This window comes from Amyelois transitella, chromosome 13 (assembly GCF_032362555.1).
Source record: "Amyelois transitella isolate CPQ chromosome 13, ilAmyTran1.1, whole genome shotgun sequence".
Taxonomy (NCBI): Eukaryota; Metazoa; Arthropoda; class Insecta; order Lepidoptera; family Pyralidae; genus Amyelois; species Amyelois transitella.
In genome coordinates, this window is record NC_083516.1 from 629872 (window position 1) to 649050 (window position 19179).

At 37.5% G+C, this 19179-nt stretch overlaps 3 protein-coding genes across 6 annotated transcripts in view; 2 read left to right on the plus strand and 1 right to left on the minus strand.

Moving 5' to 3' along the window:
* Nucleotides 1-256: 256 nt before the first annotated feature.
* On the plus strand, nucleotides 257-8204 carry LOC106133165 (nucleolar protein dao-5). Of its 4 annotated transcripts, XM_060947119.1 has the most exons (7): nucleotides 257-933; nucleotides 1150-1271; nucleotides 1341-3290; nucleotides 3786-3974; nucleotides 4556-4704; nucleotides 5014-5099; nucleotides 6386-8204. In XM_060947119.1, exons 2-7 carry the CDS (start codon nucleotides 1173-1175, stop codon nucleotides 6451-6453), a joined length of 2541 nt encoding a protein of 846 aa, XP_060803102.1. In that variant the 5' UTR covers nucleotides 257-933; nucleotides 1150-1172; the 3' UTR covers nucleotides 6454-8204. The 4 variants fall into 4 exon arrangements, with proteins under 4 accessions (XP_060803102.1, XP_013188252.2, XP_060803103.1 ...); XM_013332798.2 differs by lacking the exon at nucleotides 5014-5099; XM_060947120.1 differs by lacking the exon at nucleotides 3786-3974.
* An 8-nt stretch (nucleotides 8205-8212) lies between these two features.
* LOC106133164 (ubiquitin-like modifier-activating enzyme 1) lies at nucleotides 8213-16206 on the minus strand. Its single transcript, XM_013332796.2, has 8 exons — nucleotides 15340-16206; nucleotides 13481-13891; nucleotides 12752-13010; nucleotides 12233-12408; nucleotides 11357-11578; nucleotides 10680-10931; nucleotides 9854-10159; nucleotides 8213-9410 (listed from the first exon to the last, which is right to left on the minus strand). Exons 1-8 carry the CDS (start codon nucleotides 16072-16074, stop codon nucleotides 8637-8639), a joined length of 3135 nt encoding a protein of 1044 aa, XP_013188250.1. The 5' UTR covers nucleotides 16075-16206; the 3' UTR covers nucleotides 8213-8636.
* A 379-nt stretch (nucleotides 16207-16585) lies between these two features.
* Nucleotides 16586-19179, plus strand: part of LOC106133167 (protein real-time) — a 47383-nt gene continuing 44789 nt past the window's right edge. Inside the window, exon 1 of the mRNA XM_013332802.2 lies at nucleotides 16586-16887. Within this exon, the coding sequence (XP_013188256.1) occupies nucleotides 16825-16887 (63 nt within the window). The 5' untranslated portion in view covers nucleotides 16586-16824. The remainder of the gene's footprint in view (nucleotides 16888-19179) is intronic.

Here is a 19179-nt window from a genome sequence, read left to right on the forward strand (position 1 = left end):
AATTGGTATTATTTGTTGTTATAACGTAACACATAATTTACAGATACAACCTGCCAGCGGAAGTTTAGTAATACCTTTAGCACCTTTTAAGTACAGAACCCTAAAAATTTGCATGATTTTGACAATTCTTTTGGTGACAATGACAACCGTCAGACGGACAATGACTCAGGTAACTGATAGCCAAAAACGTGTTGACAGCAAATTGACAGCTAAAAAGGAAAAAAAAGTGGCAGTGCAGTGTGTTTTTGTTGTTTACTTTGGTTTGATAAATTAAACAATATATTTTGGAAGGAAAATAGTATGTAACTGTTCTCAATTTATTCGATCTTTCACATTGTTATTCACATTTTAAAAGTTGTATTTAGCATAAACACGCACTAAATACTATGCTTGGCAACTGCTTTGTTTATTGTTTGATCAATTTTTAAAGAGGAGTTCGTAAACGAAAACAATCCAAGTAATTTCAAATTCAAGTTTTCACGGTCCGCTGCATTTTTCTCAATATCTAAACAAAACTTTGAATAAACGTTTTCTTTTCTACTGTTACTTTCGTACAATCAAAAATAACGAGAAAAGTGTTTCTTTCACCGCGGTCAGCATAGAAACCGGCAAAATTTTTATTAACTGACGTAATCAGGCCGTGACTACGCTTGATTATCATGCAAGTTGCTTTCAACATTATTAAATTCTGCATTGAATAAGGTTGAGAATCGAAGGTGGTGGCTCTAGGGTACTTTCATAAGTGCAGTGTAATTTCCTATGTGATGGAAGTGGGTGGTAATTAAGTATTGAGTATCCATCCAGTTAACATTTGGGCGGCGGGTTCGTCGGTGCTATGAAATGAACGACCCGTGGGACGTGAAGTCAGTGCGACAATCGGGACAGTACATGTCCTGTATGAAGATTAACGGAGTGCCCTTGCTCCCACCAGTTGTGAGTTCCTGTATTTTATTTCTTTTTAACTAGGTGAAGTCATGCCTGTCTTAATATTGTTAATGCTAAGTTTCTTTACTGGGCATAAACAGCATACTTAAGCTTTTCATTATCTTTTTACCCTTATGAGATTTTCCATACATTAAAAATTTTAGTATTACTATTTCAAAACCAGTGAATTTCTAATTTAAACTCTCATTTTCTATAACTTTGCAGAAAGATGAAGCAAATAAATAACAATGTTGAATAGTCTGAAATTCATTGAAGAATGTATAAAAAATATTGTTTTTATATTTTTGATTTGTATGCATCAAATTATTGTGAAGTTACCAACAAAGGTGATCTGTTTTCCATAATTATACACTTATCAATTCATTAACAATATACTAAACTCTTTCCTGTTTCAGTTATCAAAGGAATGCCGAAAAGAGATGCAGTATTATAAACTTCTAGCGAGGGAAGTGGAGAAACGTATTGCTCTGCTACAACCTTTTACCCTGGACAGTGACTCGGAAAACAGCGAGGATATGACTGATGCTCCTGATCTTCCAGAGTCTGAATTAGTCTCCCAAGGACCTGTCTGTGAGAAATCGCAAGAAAAATCAATTAAATCTCCTAGAGATGTATTAGCAACAGTTCAAACAACTATGGTAGAATACAACAATTCAAAAATTGCTCATGGGGAATGTCCAAATCCCAACTTGATAATGGATTTGACATTTGATCTCATTGGTGCCAATAAAAGCTGTTTGGAGACCAAAGACGGACATCCCTCTGAAACGGAAGTGCCAGAGCGTGATTACGAATCCCCTAAAAAAATTAAAGAAAAAGAAATGATAACTGATGTAGAGTCGGCACAGAGCAATGTTAAAAATCAACCAACCCTAGAGGCAGTGAACAGCTTTGTTGATAGTATACTCTGTGATCCATTCCAGCATCACGAAGGACCATCCTCACTCAGTTCCAAAAGCTTCACTGGCTCCCTAAATGACTTACACACAGAAAGCTTGAAGGAGTCTCAAAAAAGTTCAAAGCTTATAAGACAGAGTTCATACACATTGCTTCAACCAAGTCCACAACTTCTTGCCCATCTTGAGGTGCAATCCTTGAATACGGGAGTTGAGATGACAAGTATATCAATGAGTGAGTCTCTTTCTAATCTCAGCTCACCAAACAAGAAACGAAGGAGTTGGGATCTGGAGTCAGCCAAGGTCAAATGGTCATCTATGGCCATGGAACTGAACAAAAAGAATGTGCCCAAACCAAATGGCATTAACAAGAATTTAGGTCCAAAAAGTGCAGCTTCACCTGCATCTGCCAAAAAGGCTCCATCTCCCCCTAATGCATCTAGGTCTAAATCTGTTGCCCAGGAGAAGCCACGCCGCACTTGTACTCCTTCAAAAACGATGACTAAATCCGAATCAGCTCAAAAAGTTGGAAAAAGACCATCCAGCCCAATCAGGAATACCACATCTGTCATATTAAACCGCACAAACATCAAAGAACAGAGTTCACCTAAAAATACCTTACAAAAGAAAGATGCCTCATCAAAACCTTCGGAATCCGAGGACCCAGCTACCCGAGTGCGGGAGCTGTATGAGAAGATACAGAAGCAACAACAAGCGCAGATGTTAAGTCTAGTTGAAAAGCAGAAACGGGAACAACTGCTCTTACAGCAAGTTTTTGAGGAACAAAACAACTTGCTCTTCAAACAACTGAAGACTATTTGCCCCAAATCTCCTATAGAAGCTAAGGAGGCGTGGGTAGACAAGGTCTCAGACAAGGGCCCAGTCAGTTTAAGCCAGCTGATCAATCAGAATTCTCCAGATGTGTCTTTGAATAGTCCAGTATCATCAACTTTGACCGAAACACGCAATTACATCAACCATTGTGATGATGTTCTCAAGAAAAGTAGGGATATAACTGGTAGTTTAAAGAAGCAAGTCTCTAGAAGTCATGGTGCGAAGACCCAATCTCCTCGTAATGGAGATGGGTCACAGACAAGGACTCATTCTCCTTCGTTCAGAAATGCATCACGTAAATTAAACTATGATACCAGTGCCACGGATCGAGAGTGCGAACCGCTTCTGACAGATCGAACAAGCGATACCTTAGCTGATTTGAATGTCACTTTTCCTTCGGATTACAGTGATGAGGCTATTCCTCACCATGGCAGCATGCATTCTTCTAGTAGAGAGCCGATGGCTCGTGCGAGCCCGGTACCTAATTCTCATGGTTTGAGCAATCAGCATATTGATGCTGCTATCCGAAGTATGGAGGAGTCGCTTTACAAATCGTTGAACACCAGTCGGCAGATGAGAGCGCAAATGTCCAGTAATCCGCCTACAGCCAAAGAGGTTAGTGAAAAAATTTAATTTCTTTTATAATTAATGTTATAACTAACTAATGGTTACATTAGTGTGGTGTACGCGTAATTTGTGGTACTGAAAAAAATGTTTAAAACATGTAATACCAAAACAAAGTAGGTAATAAAATTATCTAAATAAAGCTCAGTTAGAACATGTGCAACTGTCCTTAAAATAATGTTATGTTATTATATATAAATATATATGTATATTCAGGTTTGTGTTGTGTTAATAATCTGTTTCTTCTGTATAATGTAACCTTTCAAAGCACAGGATTCTTTCTTCTTGGCTTGTACTTTTCTCTCTCTACTGTTTCTCTTGTTCCTACCTTCCTTTCCTCTCCCTTTACCTTATTCCTACCTGCCTTTTCAATTGTTTCTGCCTGCCTCTCACCTCATTCCCGCCATCCCATTGTTCCTTGCTCTTCCATCTCAATGCATACTTCTCACCAATTTTCAAGCTTTCACAAAACCATGTGGGTTCTAGCGGGAGGCGGCGTCAAAAATCGTGGCGTACGCCAAAGGCTACCTCGTCCGTCGTCTGATGCGCACAGAGCGCGTTCAGGCCACAGTGCAGACTATCAGAGATGCGCTGTTGTGCGCGCTACAACTGCATCAAGATCGGGCCGGCATCCGTGGAGCGGACGTTGACCTGCATAGGCGGCTTATACAGCAGGTTTGGCTGCTTTGCTTTGTGCATGCGCTATGTTCGGTGGTTCGGTCTTCTAGATTTGTGTTTGTGACCCATTTTTTATTGTGTTAAAAACTTTTTCAATGATATTTTAGTTTTTTACGATTATTTGTCTATATGTGTTGAAAATATTGTGATTTTCATGAATTTGTAATTAATTACAATCACTATGGGCTTTTCTTTACCTTCTTTTAAGTACTATTAATAGATTAAGTAGATAGATAGTAAGTAGATTGTGGGTTTCTTTTTCTGTCTTGCTCTCACTTCATGAAATCCTAATAATTATATATATGGATATTATTATAATTAAATATAATTATATGCGGAACAAATTACACAGATTGTGTAAGGCTATTAACAAATTGTTAGGGACAAATTGCTACTGTTAGTTATATCCTAAATCCCGTAACATTGTAAGTAAACCCTGATTAAATAAATAAATATATACACGGGGCAAATTACATAGATCGAGTTAGCCTCGTAGTAAGTTCGAGATATGTCGCACGTGATACTAACTCAACGATACTATATTGAATAACAGTTTGTAATAACATTTAAAATTGCAGATAACAGCCGCATGTTACTCCCTACACGACACCTTCATCACGAGCTCTCCAGAGGACCGCTGTGCCATGATCGCGGCGGACAGGGGACGGAAGAAGTCTCTGGCGTCTCGTCAGACTCCAGTACAGAGACCTAGGTCGCATCGCAATTCGTGAGTAGTTCAATTTGTTACCGGCTCACCAGCTCTCCCGAGGACCGGACCAATGCACCATGATCTCGGCGAGACAGGGGACGGAAAGAGACTCTGGCATCTTGCAACTCATGAGCAGTTCAGTTAAATAAGTTGCTCAACATAATACTGTTGAAACCCAATATTCAACACTTTTTCTTCTCCACAAGCGAATTTTCGAAGGTTTCACTCCTGAGTTACAATACCTACCTACTAAAATAATTAACATGTTGTTCATGATCCTATTAATACTGGTCCAATCGCAAAATTAACACTGGCGTTGTATGACAGGGACATAATGGCGCAAAGCCACACCGGTTCGTTCCCGGCGCGCGTCAAGCGTCCGCCGTCCTCGCCAATGACCCAGTCTAATTACGGTAATAGCATTTTAAGTAGGCGAGCTTTTTTATTATTTTACAGAACGGATTGATTTATTTTTATCGCATCGTATAGATTCATATAAGGATCAGTTCATAACGAGACGAGACGCGGAAATTTTGTGAAACTACTAGCTGTGCCCGCGATTTCGTCCGCGTGGAATAGTTATTTGGGCATCATTGAAGCCCTCAAGGATGAATAAATTTTCCCCGTTTTTTTTTCACATTTTTTCCATTATTTCTTTGCTCCTTATAGTTGCAGCGTGATGTTTTGTAGCCTAAAACTTTCCTCTATAATGGGTTATTCAACGCAAAAAGAATTAATCAATTCGAACCAGTAGTTCCTGAGATTAGCGCGTTCAAACAAACAAACAAACTCTTCAGCTTTATAATATTTGTATAGATTACATGCAACGATACACATTTCCTTTCGGTGTGAACTGAACCTTACCTTACACTAAGTTTAGTCTGGGTTATGTACGCTGGCGAATATCATCGTGAGAAAAACTTTAAAACACAAAGGATCATTTTATATTGTTTTAACGAAGAAATTCGAATACCTAAGCTCGCCTACATTACTATAATTTTGTATGTTGCATCAAGAACAGTGTTGCCTTGCCGCATATAAATTGAGGCATGCTCACACAAGTCTTGCCATATTGTTATGTTGCCATATTTGAATTTAGATACTGCTAATGACATTGCTATTTTAGTATATTTGTTGCGATGTAGTACTCGAATGAAATGATTATTTTTATGTTTTAGTTTAATTATACTCACATTCATGGAATAACTAACACCTAGTATTTTTATGATAATGTTGATAGGTCGATGTTGTGTTGTATGGTCATGTAGCATGGTTCTATGTAGTAAATCAAACTAACTATAGTAAATCCTAACAGCTAAACGTGGCCATTCATCTTAAAGTCTTTCAAGACAGAGCCAGCTGTCTTGAAAGACAGCTGGCTCTGTCTCCCCCAAAAGGGATATAGACGTGATAATGTGAATAAATTAACTAACTGACGCTAAGACAAAAATGAATGACATAAGTATACAAAGGCACTGTTAGATTTTTTTGCAATAAAATAATATTTGTTATGCGCCTATTCAATAAGGGAATAGTGCATGACTTATTGCACTTACATATCTCTTGGATAACGTTATGTTTCTCAAAATCACTACATTATAACACACTTTTATTATGAAGAACTTTGCTGGGAAGGTAAGACTTTAAAAACAATGTTTTCCTAGTAACAATTATCAATTGCATTCTTTTTTTCTTCCAGAGACGTTTAGCACCGAAAGCATAAACACCACATACATGCCGAGCCCGCGGCGTCGTCCGTGGCGCTGACGATCCCCGCAAACCTGCTTCCCGCGCTTTTTCCAATGTTGGCGCCAATCGCCGCTATGATAACGCTCCGCAAATAATTTATACCTATTTCTTAAATTAGTGTTCGCTTTATTTAATTAGTGTTATTTGATTTAGTTAAAAAAAATATGAAAAATGCCGACGTAAATTTTAAATTTTGTTTTCTTTTACAATTTTCCAGCCAAGACAAACCAGTGTTTTACCTGGTAAAAAATATTTTATTATAAAAAAGATGTAGGTAATATTTATGTTAAAAAAATGCAGCTTTCGTAAATGGAATTGTTTTGATAGGATTTTTACTAAATAATATTTGCAAATTTATTTTTTTATAATAATCCCTTTGCTTCTGAAGCATATGTGCCTTTTTGATAATAATCTTGTGACCCTAGGTCAGAAAAGCATTGTCACAAAATTTAAAGACTAAAAAAAATTAAAAGGCATTTTACTGCCGTCACTTGGCCTAATCATGGAAGAATAATCTTGACTTGTTTTTTAGTTAAGAAAATTGGTGGACGCAAGACTACCATTAAAAAAAAATTGTACAGATAAACAAATATTTGCTTAAAAAATTGCCGCGAAAATTGCATTGATTTACAATTGTTTTACAAAAGCAAATAAGTACATAATAAAAATAGAATAACTTAGTGTATGTAAACTAAATATTAACTTTGCATTATTCTAACTATTGCCAATATTTTGTTAAATTATTAAAATATTTCTTTAATATAACGGAATTGCGTTTCAGCGGTCATATGAAACAAATATTTTTACGAAATACGACATGCGAGGATTTTTCGCAAACGTTGACAACACTTATCTTCTGTATCTTTTTAATTCTAAATAAAGTTAAACAAAAAATAAGAGAATATGCCTTGTGAAAGTTTGTAAATGAACCTTGACTAAAACATCAACAAGATAGATATTTCGGTGTTATAATCTGTGTAACTATATAAAAATAAGTTGAAAAATTAACCTACTTAAAAACCTAACCTTATGTTAATGGTTGTATTTGATTCCATGATTGAAAAGACATTAGTTTTAGCTGTATGCTGTATTGCACTGAAATTCTCATTCCAAAATATCGTTCAATAAATCTCTTTATAGCAATTTTCTGAGTGCATTCTCAGCTGTAAGTTTCATGAAATAACATGTTTATTTGTTGCACGCGTCCTTCCTCTTCTATGATGAATGAAAAGGTCGAGAAAGCAAGTGTAAATAAAGTCTCTGTCTACCCCTATACAGCCCCGAATAAGTGTGTTTGTATGATTGAGTATATAAAATATTTTCGCTTTAAAACTAGTCACGCGTTTTATGATCTCCATTTTACTAAGTTCTTATAGGTTTTTGAGTGTTTCCGTGACCTAATGCAATATCATGTTTTTGGTCTTGTGGCGTTTAGGAAATTTTACTTTCTGATTTGGTATAACGTACGGTAAAACGTAAATATATTATGAAGATATTCAACACCCGAATGGTATATGCTTAAATTTATAAAATATTTTTATGTAGACGTAACTTTCTTGCCTTTCATAAGGTGTCACATTTATATGTTTCGTGGATAATGATAAAAATTGTAATGCCAAATATTAATCCCAATTTACGCTTACTTTTTTGTATATTTACACTTGTCATCCTGTTTTTAAATTATATTCTTCTCCAAATTTAACCCAACAATTAGTGAGATTAATCTTAAATTGTACACGAAATATGAAATAAACAGGTAATAATTGAAACAACAATATGCTCATTTTTATTTATTACTTTCAATATACAGACCCATCTGATTTGAACATTAAAAATATCCGATAATTTTGTGTAAAATCATTTCAGTATCACGAAAACAATCTAGCGCGTTTTGTTTCAACACACACGTGAGCAAATTAAGACTACTATAAATATATATGGATATTAGACGAAAGCGTGTTCTAAGCACAAAACATAAGTAGAACTCCACACAATTCTATCACTGTACAGTCCGCCGGCCGCTCGATTACAAAACTCCTTAATAATATCGCTGAATCATTAAAAAATACCCTTCTATGAAATTCGTGTCGAGCCGCAGGGGGCAGCGTGTAAATGCTTCAAATGCACCCGAAGTCGCCACGCCGAGAGGAATACTTTGAAAATTTGGGCTCTATTCGGTGTGGTCTAAACACTTGGCTTTGTTAAGGCAGAGTGTATTTGACGTAGGGGACTTCCACGTCGTTGCCGTCCTCATCGTTGCAGCACAGCTCGAACACCAGGGCCTTCACGTGGGGCTCCAGCTTCTTCTTGGACACTTTAGCGACCACTTCGGACATGGGCAGGTTGAGTCGCTCCTGACGTTTAGCTTTGGGCATGAAGAACGAGTACAGCATACAGACTCCTTGCGAGAGCATGGTAATTTCTAGTTTATGTTCGTTCTTGAAATAATCCAGGAACTCCTGTAACGTGATTTCTCCTTTGACCTCGAATCGGTCCCAGAGGGTCCATTTCTTATCGTAATACGTGTTTTTGGGTGCAGCTATTGGTTCAGAGAATCCGAAGAAGGGTAAAGCAAGGTTGACGAATCCGTTCTTGAATACTTCGAGGGTGTTGAACCCTTGGGCGAGTTTATAGAGTTCGAGGCAGACAAGGCCGGCGACTACTGACGTGGTGGTGGCGATGGCCGGTATGATCTTCCCAGCGATGAGTTTGGAGCGGTGGCGGTCAGCCGGGGGGATGCTGTAGTTAGCGGCGCGGAGATTTGAAGCTGCTACGATGAAATCCATGTGGAAGTTGGTGTCGTCATCTTTCTCGAAGTCGAGCGGCGTGATCTTGAGGTTGGCGAGCTTGCTCGACGGCGGGAGCTCTGCGATGATGTTCTTGACCCTGTCCTGGTCCATTTCGTCGTTGCCCTGCTGCAGCTGGGCGTCGGTCACGGCGATCTTTATGCCCGATTTGGGGCTAAATTCGGGTACCTGGAATAGCATTAATATTGTGATGATAAGCGCAATGAATATAAGGCTTCCATTGATAAGACTTATGTCGCATCCCCTCCCTTTAAAATATGCCTTCACAATACATACATATAGTCATGTCTATATCCCTTGCGGGGTAGACGGAGCCAACAGTCTTGAAAAGATTAACAGGCCGCCCCGCTGTTTGGCTCAACAGTAGAATTGAGATTCAAATAGCGACGGGTTACTAGCCCATCGCTTAAAATAAGAATCGCAGGTTTATCAGCTTATCCCTTAGTCGCCTTTTACGACATCCATGGGGAATAGTTGGAGTGGTCCTATTCTTTTTTTTTCCCACAAACAAACTCTTCAGCTTTATAATATTAGCAAAGATATTTTGTTTACAATGTAAACTCGTTCAAAAATCTATTACCTAGATATATATATATATAAAAATAGATTACCTCAACACTGGCAGCGATCTTAGCAATACACTCCCTGTTGACGCACTTTGGTATCCCATACACGGCGGCCCTCAAATTGGCAGCAGCCACGACGTAATCCAGGTGCAATTCATCATTGGGGTCGAACTCCAGCGGGGCCGGACATCTCTTGGGGCCGGACCAGAACGGTGCCCCGGACGTGGTGAGCTGGTTCGGGGGGAAGTTGTAGAGGAGCTGCTTGATCTGGTTGGAGTACTGCGCCTCCCAGTGGAGACGGGCCCATCGCACGCAGTCGTCGAAGCTTAGGGGGCGTTCGTTGATAGCGTGCTGGATAATAATAAGAGTGATGAGCAAAAATTGACTGAACATGGCCGTTCAGTTTTTTAAGACTGTTCGCTCTGTCTACCCCGCAAAGTATATAGACGTGACAACATGTATTTGTGTTAAAATTTTGAGCAATAGTAGTACGCTTCATCAATACATAGTACACAAACTGCCACTTCACGCCTTTATTCCTTATGGAGTGGACACAGTCAACAGTCTTGAAAAATCTGTACGGGCACTTCGAGATTAATGCGGTAATGATGGAAGTCAAATTCAAATAGTAAGGTTGCAAACTCATCGCTCAAAAGAAAAATGCCAAGTATCGTAATACAAAGCCCCACTTATACTAAAAACGGTTTTACACATTAGTTATCTAGATCCTTACAGAACTGAAAGGCACTGTAATGATTTTGTACGGAACTTATAGTCTTTGTCACATATACTCTTTGACTTTAAAAAAAGATCCCTGTAAGAGTCCCAAAGGAACCCATAATTCGTCCCATAAAACATCAGAGAAACTTACCCGGACACTCTCCAAGGCATCCAGCGGCTGGGAACCAGGCATCTTCATGGTCCTCTCAAGGAACAGAGGATCGGTCAGATATCTGGCTGCGTGTTCCGCCGCCTGCCTGAATAGACCTTCAAACTCGTCCCGGGCCCATTGCAAAGTGTGTTCAATCGCGTTGGGGAAGTTCTTCAGGGTGCAAATAGGGATGCTCTTCTCTGGGGGGTCCTGGGATGAGCTGTATGACTCGGTCAGGAATGGGACCACGACCTGGAAAGTGAGAAAATAAGGTTAGAAGAAGAACTTGAGATACAATAATGTTTATTTATTTATTCTTTATGAAATGAATCGTAATTTTAATTTTGTTAGTTGTTTGGAAATTTTAGTGCTTTGGTTGATACGAATATAATTTTATTAGCATTAAGTCCGCCCTATTGTTGCTTTGAGGCTCAATAATAACATATGGGACAAATTACACAGATTGAGTTAGCCTCGAAGTAATTTCGAAACTTGTGTTACGAGTTACTCAACTTATATAATAAATACCTGTATAGATAAACATCCAAGCCCCAGGCCGATCACAGAAAGTTCATTTCCCATCATGCCGATGCCAGGATTCGAACACGGGACCTCCGCTGTCACAGAGACAGCACCGCAGAGGTATGACAAAACAACTGTATATCTAAACTCATTACCTGCGTGTTCCCCTTGGTGCCCAGGGTGCCGCTCTCCAGCAGCGGCTTCCTGTAGTACACGCAGCGGCGGTCCATGTAGATCCGCGCGTCCACGTTGTCCAAAGCGTTGGCGACGCCGTCCAGGGCCTCGAAGAACTGGTCGTCGTACACCGCCTCCGTCTCGGGGCACACGCGGTTCTCTTGAGCGAGCACGTTCATTAACGGGTTCATTTCTTTGATCGCCTGGAATTATATTAAAAAAAAAAACATATAATGTCCTGAATAGAATAGATTTTTTTCAAAATTGGATACAAGGTGTCACTTATTGACGTCACATCACTTAAATCTAATTATAACTACTACCGCTTCCAAAGCGCATGTGTAGAATGAAAGAAGTATGAACTTAAGGTCATACTTACTTTTGAGTGCCGTGTGGTTCCCGGTACCAATAGAAAAAAAGAATAGGATTACTCCATCTTTTTTTCTATGGGTGTCGTAAAAGGCGACTAAGGGATAGACTTTGTAAACTTGGGATTCTTCTTCTGGGCGATTGGCTAGCAACTTGTCACTAGTTGAATGTCAATTCTACCATTTATTCAAACAGCTGAACGTGGCCAATCAGACTTTTCAAGACTGTTGGATCTGTCTACCCCGCAAGGTTGTAGACGTGAATATGTGTATTACTTATTTTTATGGTTCTGTACCTGAAGAGTAAAAACGGGACCCTAGTACTAAGCCTGTTGCTGTCTGTCTACCCCGTAAGGGATTAAAGAAGTGATTGTGTGTATGAATGTAAGTGATCTCACCTTGGCAGTAGCAATGAATTATAGTATTTTGCTTAACATCAAAAAAAATTGATCATCCATCACCTTCTAAAGATAAACAGTTATCACTAACCTTGGCAGCGGTACTGGACTTGGGTTTCTGCACGTCGTGCGGGCGGAACAGGAACTGCCTGTTGAGGTTGGACTTCTCGATGAGGTCCATATCGGTGACTGTGACGCAGCCGCCGGCCGCGCCCACGCCGATCATCGCGAAGTTCTTCATCAGCTCGCAGCCGATTGCGCCGGCGCCTGGTGAAGGTAGTTTAATAAACATTACACACATATATAATCATTCTAGTACATACATATAGTCAAGTCTATATCCCTTGCGGGGTAGACTGAGCCAACAGTCTTGAAAAGACTGACAGGCCACATTCAGCTGTTTGGCTTTATCATATGATTGAGTTTCAAATAGTGACAGGTCGTAAGCCCGTCGCCTAAAAGAAGACACCCAAGTTTATAAGCCTTAGTCACCTTTTACAACATCCATGGTAGAGAGACAGAGTGGTCCAATTCTATTTTCTATCGGTGCCGGGGACCACACGGCACAAATTACGAACACTGCTTTTAGGACTAGAGACCAAAAACTTACCAACAATGAAATATTTGAGCTCTCCAAGTCTCTTCTGGAACTCCTTTCCGAACACAGCGACCTGACCATCATATCTTGACCCCACCGGCTTGCAAGAATCCTCGGTCAAGAGCGATCTGTCTTTGGGTAGGCACTCAACGGCGTCCAGGTACAGCCATTGGACGATCGGGTGGAACTTTCCGGAGCATGCCTTCATCACCTCCTGGGCAACGACGCCGCCTATAGCGGCGTTCATTGGGTTCAGATCTCCGGCACTGACCTGGAAATTTAAATATTATTTTAAGTACTCCAACATAGTTTAATAAAACTTCACTTAAAATAAATCCTTTGATTTGGAAATAAAAGCTGTTTTTTTTCTATTTAATCCCTTTTTTTTTAAATGAAATTTCTGTAATTAGTCCTGTTGTCCCTTTTAAGTAAGTTATTTTTTTCTGAGGGAGAGCACTGTGTGTTTTAATAATCAAATATTCCCTTCGAAATGTTCATACAAATTTAGCATTTCGTTTATGTATTATTTTTGTTAAGAAGTTTTTTATAGAAAGAGGAAAGAAAGAAAGAAAGAGAAAGAGGCGTGATTTTATGTATGTATGTATGTAAGTTTTTTATACTTTTGGATACAAAAATGTCAGTCATATTCTCACTAACTATCATTCTTTTCACGACTGTTGGCTCTGCTTACGCCGCAAGGAATGTAGACGTGATTGTATGTATGTAGTATAAAATACTAACCTTGCTGAAAGTGTCAAACAACTCAACATTGAGTTCTATTTCCCCATTCTTAAACTGCTCTTGGTCCTTCACAAAGTCCTTAGCATATTCCAGGAATTTCGTAGAGTCCGATTCACACCATGGCCTCGGGAGGTGCCCTTCTGCCTCTTGGAACTTATCCAGAACAGCGAATGCGATATGCAACTGCTGTGGATAATCAAACTTGCCAAAATCCGTGATAACAAACTCTGGATTTTTGTAAGCTTCTTTCAGCGGTTTGAATGCAATTTTTTTGGGCATTTTGACTTGTGTTACGATGCCTCCGCGGTTGTATTTGCTGAAAGAGGTTGTGTCTCCGATGCTGAAAGTGTACGGCCCGAGGACTTTGATCTTTCTGGGCTCGCAGCCGTTGAGTTCCGTCATGCCTTGGACCTGGAGAGTAAAGTGATTTTGTTATTAATATTTTTTGTCATTTAAAATTTATAACAGGAGAATAATATTGACAAAATTTCAGTTTGTTATTAAGAGTTTATTATAATATAAATAAAAAAATTAATTTAAATATAATATATATAAATATAAATTTAATAAATAGAAAAGAAATTTAAGATAATGTATTAAAATAAAAAAAAAAAGAATTTGAAACTGATTGTGTTTTATAAAATGTATGGTTATAAATACTTGTCAGTTTGTGTACATACATACTATCATTGGTTTACTTGACAAATATAGTATACTCATTGAAAGAAAGATAATCAAAGGCAATTATTAATGTTAGCAGTTATATGAATTACTAGAAATAAATTATATCTTACTCAACTCTTATGTGAAGATAACTAATAACTATGTTCTTTGTGTTGCAAAAATATATTTATTCAAAAGTAAATTAGCATTATCCATCATTATAAAATTACAAAGAGAAATTTGTGTGTTTGTTTGGAAATGAATAAATTCAGAAACTACTAGACCGATTTTGATGGCATTTGACACTAAAGACAAAAGATGATATTTAATACTCCTGAAGGTTTTATAAACCTTAAGGCAATTTTTTCCCCCAAAAATTCCCATTTAAGAAAAACTCATAAACAACAGCTAGTAAGTAGTGTAAAATATTTATTTGTAGTTTGGTTTAAAAACACCCAAGAAGCAGAATCCAGGATACCAATATTGCTAGTTATTCCTAATCAGAAAATTGGAAAACTATAAATGTCATATTGTGTTAGTCATAGCTGTAATATAAATAAATATACCTTTATGGGTGAAATTACAGATTAAGTTAGCCTTGAATTAAGGTAACTTTCACAGCAATTAGTGAACAATCTTTAGTTTCTTGAGGCGATCCTCTAAATAAGTATTTTTGCGAAAGAAAGAAAGAAAGATTAATAAGTAATGAGCACAAATCAGCAGTTTTTCAATAATTTTAAATTCATTTATCAATCCATATATTGCAGGTGGGAAATAATAATAAATACTTTGGTTATTTTTTTACATATTATTATTACCCACATATTAATATTAAGTTAATATTAATTTAACCCAGTGTTTGATTTGATTCAACAACTGATTGTATATTATTTTGTCATATTTTGATATCATTGTTTGTTTGTAATATCTTTATTGCACAGAAATTAACACAGATACAAGAATTTTGTACTATAACTCAGTTATAAAAGAAATATATCACTTGCAATGGCGGACTTATCCCATGAAGGGATCCAGCTTCCAGCCAAGGGCAATCATGATAGACATTATTTAATTATTGCATTATATTGTGAAATATTTTTCATTTGCTTAGCCTTCTTCTAATAAAGATGTTGATTAGCAATAATTTTTTTTTTATTTTTATAAACAATACTGTTGGTTTCTATTGACATACTAACCTCACTAAATGTGACATAGTCACCATCTTCTAAGCCATGACGAGTGTCATCCAAGCAAGTGACCACTGCTTCATACTCATGGGTGATGTCTGCCACCATAGCAGACACGGGGTTCTCACCCGTCACATCCACCACTGTGAATTCTGGCCCGAAGTCACAGAACACCATTGAGAACAGCCCTCTGGTGTCAGCAATGATCAACGCTATGTTGTGGGCATGAGTTATCGCTGCCACTCGCTCCTGCTCCGCCGCGGAAGCACTAGTCAGCACAACTACGCTAAATTTACTCAAAAATTCCTCTGTCAAAGCACCAGTATAAGCTGTCGTAGGCACGTAGTGGTTCAACTCTGCCAACTGTTCGCACGACGCCACCGCACGGTTCTGGCCAACTGTTTTCTCCGACAAATAAAACTGAGAAGACAAGTCAGACACTGTGCAAGTCCGCTCGTCATGCAGAGTGACAGACTTCACGCCACCCAAGATCACATTTTTTGCAACCTCCACCCCGAGACCTCCGAGACCTGAGATCAGCACATCCGAGTTGGCCATCCGCCGCATAGCATCATGACCAAGAACGTACAATTGCCGCGAGTATAAACTCTCGTCAATTTCATCTTCCACACGCGTTCCATTGTTCGCCATTGCTGAGGAATTGGAACGGGATTCTCCTGTATTTAGCTTCCGCTTTTTCGCCGGGGGGTCAACGGAATTATCGGCGACTTCAGCACTAGACATCGGGCACGAACGCGCACAATTTTGCCAGAATTTTGCTTGGGATTTCAACGAGACAATGAAGAAATGAGTCTTCAAATGATGGAAAGCGACATTCGCGCTTCGTCAAGGCTCGCTTACTCACTGTTTTGAAGTTAGCCACAAGCAACGTGGATGGAAAATAAAAAAAATACGAAAGACACAGACGTTAAAAACCGAAAACTAAGTTTTTGTTATTTTCATGATTTCAAATTGGGTTAATAGTAAGCTAAATGTGACGTGTTCTTATCCAGAGGTACATTTAATGATATGAAATGTATTAAGTATTTCTATTATCAATTCCTCTAGAAATAAGCTATAATAATACAATTAACAGAAAACGCTTATAACCGTTTTTAAAAGTTTTTCTAATTATATAAATCGTTTTCGTACTATGTATTAGTACCATTATAATTTTTGCACATGGCAACATTAATTAATTTGTCATTTTGACATATGTCCTGTAGCTAACTTCAGTTTTTCAGAAACAGTCCATTTTGTTTCGTTTCAGTGATCCACTTCGATACGACTTCATTCCCATTTCAAGTTCACGACGACGTCGTCCCAAACATTTTATGTTTTGGCATAACTACCATATTTCAGTGTTGTGTTGACGCGAGTGAAAGTTCTTCAAATTCAAACATTATGACTGTTGTTTGAAATCTGTGAAACAGTGAACGGGAAGGATTGTTATCCTTTTTATTTACTTTGCAATCGTGAGTGAGAATCATCAATATGGTCCAGGAGTACGTGTCCCCCGTTCGGGTACATAAGTTTCCCTTCGAAATGGTGATGGCTGTAAGTAAACATTGCTATTGAAACATTATCAAATACATTCCAAAATTTCATGGTTTTTTTGATCCAAAACATCGTCAGGGTCACAAGTTTTCTTTCACCCGCAGTTCAAAGTCGGTGTTAACCCGACATATCTTACTTCTACATTCATTTCATTTACAAAACAAGCATAATATTTGTTTTTGTTATTTGTTTGTTGAAGGTTTTGTTATTTGTTTTGATTCACGACATGTTGAATCGTATTTAACAATTTGTAAATGTCCCAGTTTCGACCGACCAATTTTCCCGAAATAATTAAAACAAAAGACAGCAAGGGGCAAAGCAATGAAACATTGGAAGTACTTTATTAATTGATAAAATCTTAAATTTTTCCTGAAATTTATCTGGCCATAAGCTGGAGTTGATGGAAAACAAAGAAGTATTCAGGCAAGTAAGTGAAAAAAGTAGTATCTGCCTACCCTTCAGGGAAAGAAGCTTTCACATAGAAATAGAAGATTGTTTATTAAAAAGACATGGGTTGGTTTATTATAGTGTAATTAATCAATATTATATTTTTGAATTGTTGCTATACCAATTTTTATTATAAGCTTAATTAATTCAAAGATATTCTTGCAATGGCATTTATAATCATCAACAATGAAGAAAATCGAAGTACTGACGACTGATATAACCGTGTAGGCAATAATCAATGTGGTTATTTCAGTAATACCTATATCAGTTCTTCTGCTGACCAACTGTTATGGAGCAAACAATTACTAATTTTATACACATATTTTGTTTGGGCACTATTTGTCATTCATGATTTTCTTTTTACAGATTTACCTGGTTAGTTCATTTCTTCAAATTTTGTTGCTATTTAAGTCATAAATATCTTGCAGTTTTCCTAATATGCTTTCTTACTTCATAAATCACAAACAAGGGTCGCAAATAAAAAAACATAATGTGTGTTGGTATTTAAGGAAAATAATATTGACTCAGTTATTTTGTAGGAATACCATTTTATTGTTCTACTTTTTGTATGCGCTTGTTCTACAGAAACAATATAATACCCTTTTTTAAATACATACATGCATTTAAAATTCTTATTATTAATTCTGGGGAGGATTCCCAGGGCTAACAGTGTTGACAAGGCCACATTTAACTGTATGATTTCTTGATGGAATTGAGATTAAAAGAGTGACAGATTACTAGCCCATTGCCTACAAGAGGAATACCAAGTTAATAAGCTTATCCCTTAGTCGCCTTTTTCAACATCTATGGAAAAGATATGGATCTATTCTAAAGTTCTGGAAATCACGGGGTATGTTTATTTATGTGTATGTGCTTCAATCTACCAAATACTTAATTTAAAAATCTCTCATATTTTGCATATTTCCCTTAGCCAATTTTCTTCAGTGTGTTTGTCTGTGACCGTTGGAAGTCCTAGATTTGAATCCCAGCTGAGGCATTATGAGAATTGAACTTTCTCTGATTGGACTGGGTCTTGGATGCTTATCTATAAAAGTATTTATTATAAAACATATAGTATCATTGAGTTAGTGTCTCGTTACACAAGTTCTTAACTTAACTCGAACTCACTTCGAGGCTAACTCAATCTATGTTATCTGTCTATATTTATATCTATTAGAAATTAATTGACATCTTCAGTTTAAACTAATTAAATTTTGAAAAACCTTTGGAAAAACCTCCATGCTTAATATATTTTTTGTTTTTGTTAAAAATTGTGTTTGACCTCAATATGCTTGTTAATAAGCGAGATGTGGTAGGTGGTAAATGCAACCTTCAGCAATGCCTATTTTATTCAAGTCTTAAAAAAATCTTAATCCCCTTCATTCTTCTTTTAAAACGGACATCAAAGTCTGTACAGATTTAATGTCAATAAAAAAATTATAACGTCGACGGAACATCAAATTCTTCTGCGCGAGCGCAATTTTAGAGTTGATCAAATACCGTGATGTAAACACGTACGGCTGTGTGTGTGTGCGTCTAGTTTACATCCGTATACGATAAATAAATCGTGTACCGATGTTATACACACGTGTCTGTAGAATGACCAGCTGTGCATTGCTAACTAAGTTAACACTGCTTTACACTGGAATTTGAAATAAAAAGTAATTTATTTAAAAAAAAAATGTTAAAATAAAAATAGGTAAATAGCTGTTATAAATAAATAAAAATAGATATCTGGAAATATTAGTGCCTAGATAAGTAAGTTTGTAGTACCTAAACTACACGCCTATGTTCAATGACCTAGGTTGCTAAAAAAATGCCAAAATACGACGTATATGTTATATA